The sequence below is a fragment of the Triturus cristatus genome, chromosome 8, assembly GCF_964204655.1.
Source record: "Triturus cristatus chromosome 8, aTriCri1.1, whole genome shotgun sequence".
NCBI lineage: Eukaryota > Metazoa > Chordata > Amphibia > Caudata > Salamandridae > Triturus > Triturus cristatus.
The window spans coordinates 1,597,770,533-1,597,772,417 of NC_140591.1; the positions used below are offsets into that span (position 1 = coordinate 1,597,770,533).

The following is a 1,885-nucleotide window of genomic DNA, read 5'->3' on the forward strand; positions in this document are numbered from 1 at the left end:
GACAGAATTGTGCATTTAGGTGTTTTTGCAATGCAATGAACCATCCCTAGCAGAATACCCTCATCCCTTTCTAAGCCCTAACTTGAAAAACGAGCATATTTGTTAACTGAAGATTTGTGTGAATCTGGTTGTGAAATCGGTGTTTGAAAATTTGTTAGATGTGCAAAAGGTTTTGTGAATCAGTCCTATCCTTCACAGATTTCTACCCTAGTTAGGGGAGATAGATGGGTTCCTACAAATGTTTCTGAAACCTTGGATAATAACCTTAGACCTGAATCCATACACTAATGGATTTAAGGTTGATGGTACACAAAAGTGTAGAGTATTGAGCAGAACTGTACTTTCAGAAGCAGCATTGTCTGAATTTTTATTGATTGCCACCACAATTATAAGAGAATAGAAAAATAATATAACTATAAAATGGGATATGCAAGTGCTGAGAGCCTTTCCTGTGGCTCCCTTTTCATGAAGCGTCAATGCTGCCCTTAGGATCAGACAATAGGACAGGAAGATCAATATTAAGTCTGACCCCATAATTGAAAAAGCAATGCCCAGTTGGTACGTCACAGTGAGCCTGCTGTCACTGCATGCGAGTCTGGCTACAGCCAAAGTGGAACATAAAATGTGATGAATAACATTATCAGAGCAGTAGATCAATTGAGCAGTGAAGATTGGCACAGGTATTGTAAGAAAAATTGATCGGAGGCTAATCACCACCATGACGCTTACCACAAACCTGTCAGTGAGAACTGAAGTGTACCTTAGAGGAGTACAGATGGCAACATAGCGGTCAAAAGCCATAGCCACAAATATGCCTGATTCCATTGCAGCAAAGCAGTGAATAAAGTACATTTGTGTGAAGCATCCAGCTAGAGTAATGGTTTTTGCATCAAACCAAAGGATGGCAAGGATTTTTGGTGTGGTGAGCATGCAGATAAATAGGTCCGCTACAGAAAGCATGGAGACAAAATAATACATGGGCTCATGAAGCCTTTGTTCCCTGTATATTATTAGAGTGAGAGCAATATTGGCCACTACAGCTGAAATAATAAGAAGAGCCAAAATAATAGAAAGCAAATTCTGCCATGCCTGCATCCATGGGAGTGCAGCAAAGATAAATTCTTTGACATTTGTGAATGAGGTGTTGGTGGTCATTATCATCAACAGCAGAGCAGTTTTAAATGTCTACAAAGAAAAAAGAGAAACAATTATTATCCACATACTATGGATTATATATAATATATTGTACAATTGAAATAACTCATAGTTTTAAGTCAGTGGCTTTTAAACTTTTGACTTCTGTAGACCCCCACTTACAGAATACATTAATCCAATGGCCCCACTGACTCATTTTCAGAATGCAAGGACTCTCATTGAGTCATTATAGGAAGCCGGGACCCTGGATTAAGAATTTTCATTGATTTCAGCCTCAAAACAATGCACAAAAATACAGGCACAATCTTTCATCAAAGAAATCTGCAAATTATGAAATATGATTTTAATTAACCAACAAATACACAAAAACGATATTTAAATTTTTGATGGGCAGGTTCACACTTTTCTAAATTCAACTGACGCCCAGAATCCCTTGCAAACCTCAAACTTTGGAAAAAACACATTTTCCTCACATTTCTGTGATGGGAGGTTCTGGAATCTGCATGGATCCACAAAATTCCGCCCACCCCGCGTTCCCCAAAGTCTACCTGAATTCCACTAGTGTGGGTAGGCCAAGTGCCTGTGACAGGAAATGGCCCAAAACCCAACGTGGACACACCACACTATTACAGTAAATACTGGCCCTTTTTTGTAAAGTGCCTAGCTGTAGATTTTGAACCCTAGTTCTGCCGGCACCAAGAGAAACCTAGCAAACCTATGGATTTTTGAA

At 39.2% G+C, this 1,885-nt stretch overlaps 1 protein-coding gene across 1 annotated transcript; it reads right to left on the minus strand.

The window, feature by feature from the left end:
- Positions 1-207: 207 nt before the first annotated feature.
- LOC146806286 (olfactory receptor 56B2-like) lies at positions 208-1,155 on the minus strand. The gene has a single exon (XM_085623932.1). The coding sequence runs from the start codon at positions 1,153-1,155 to the stop codon at positions 208-210; it is 948 nt and encodes a 315-aa protein (XP_085480058.1).
- Between the last annotated feature and the right edge of the window lie 730 nt (positions 1,156-1,885).

What these genes read in the sequence shown, in the direction of transcription:
- LOC146806286 (XM_085623932.1), bottom strand. Translation starts at nt 1,155, where the DNA reads ATGACCACCAACACCTCATTCACAAATGTCAAAGAATTTATCTTTGCT.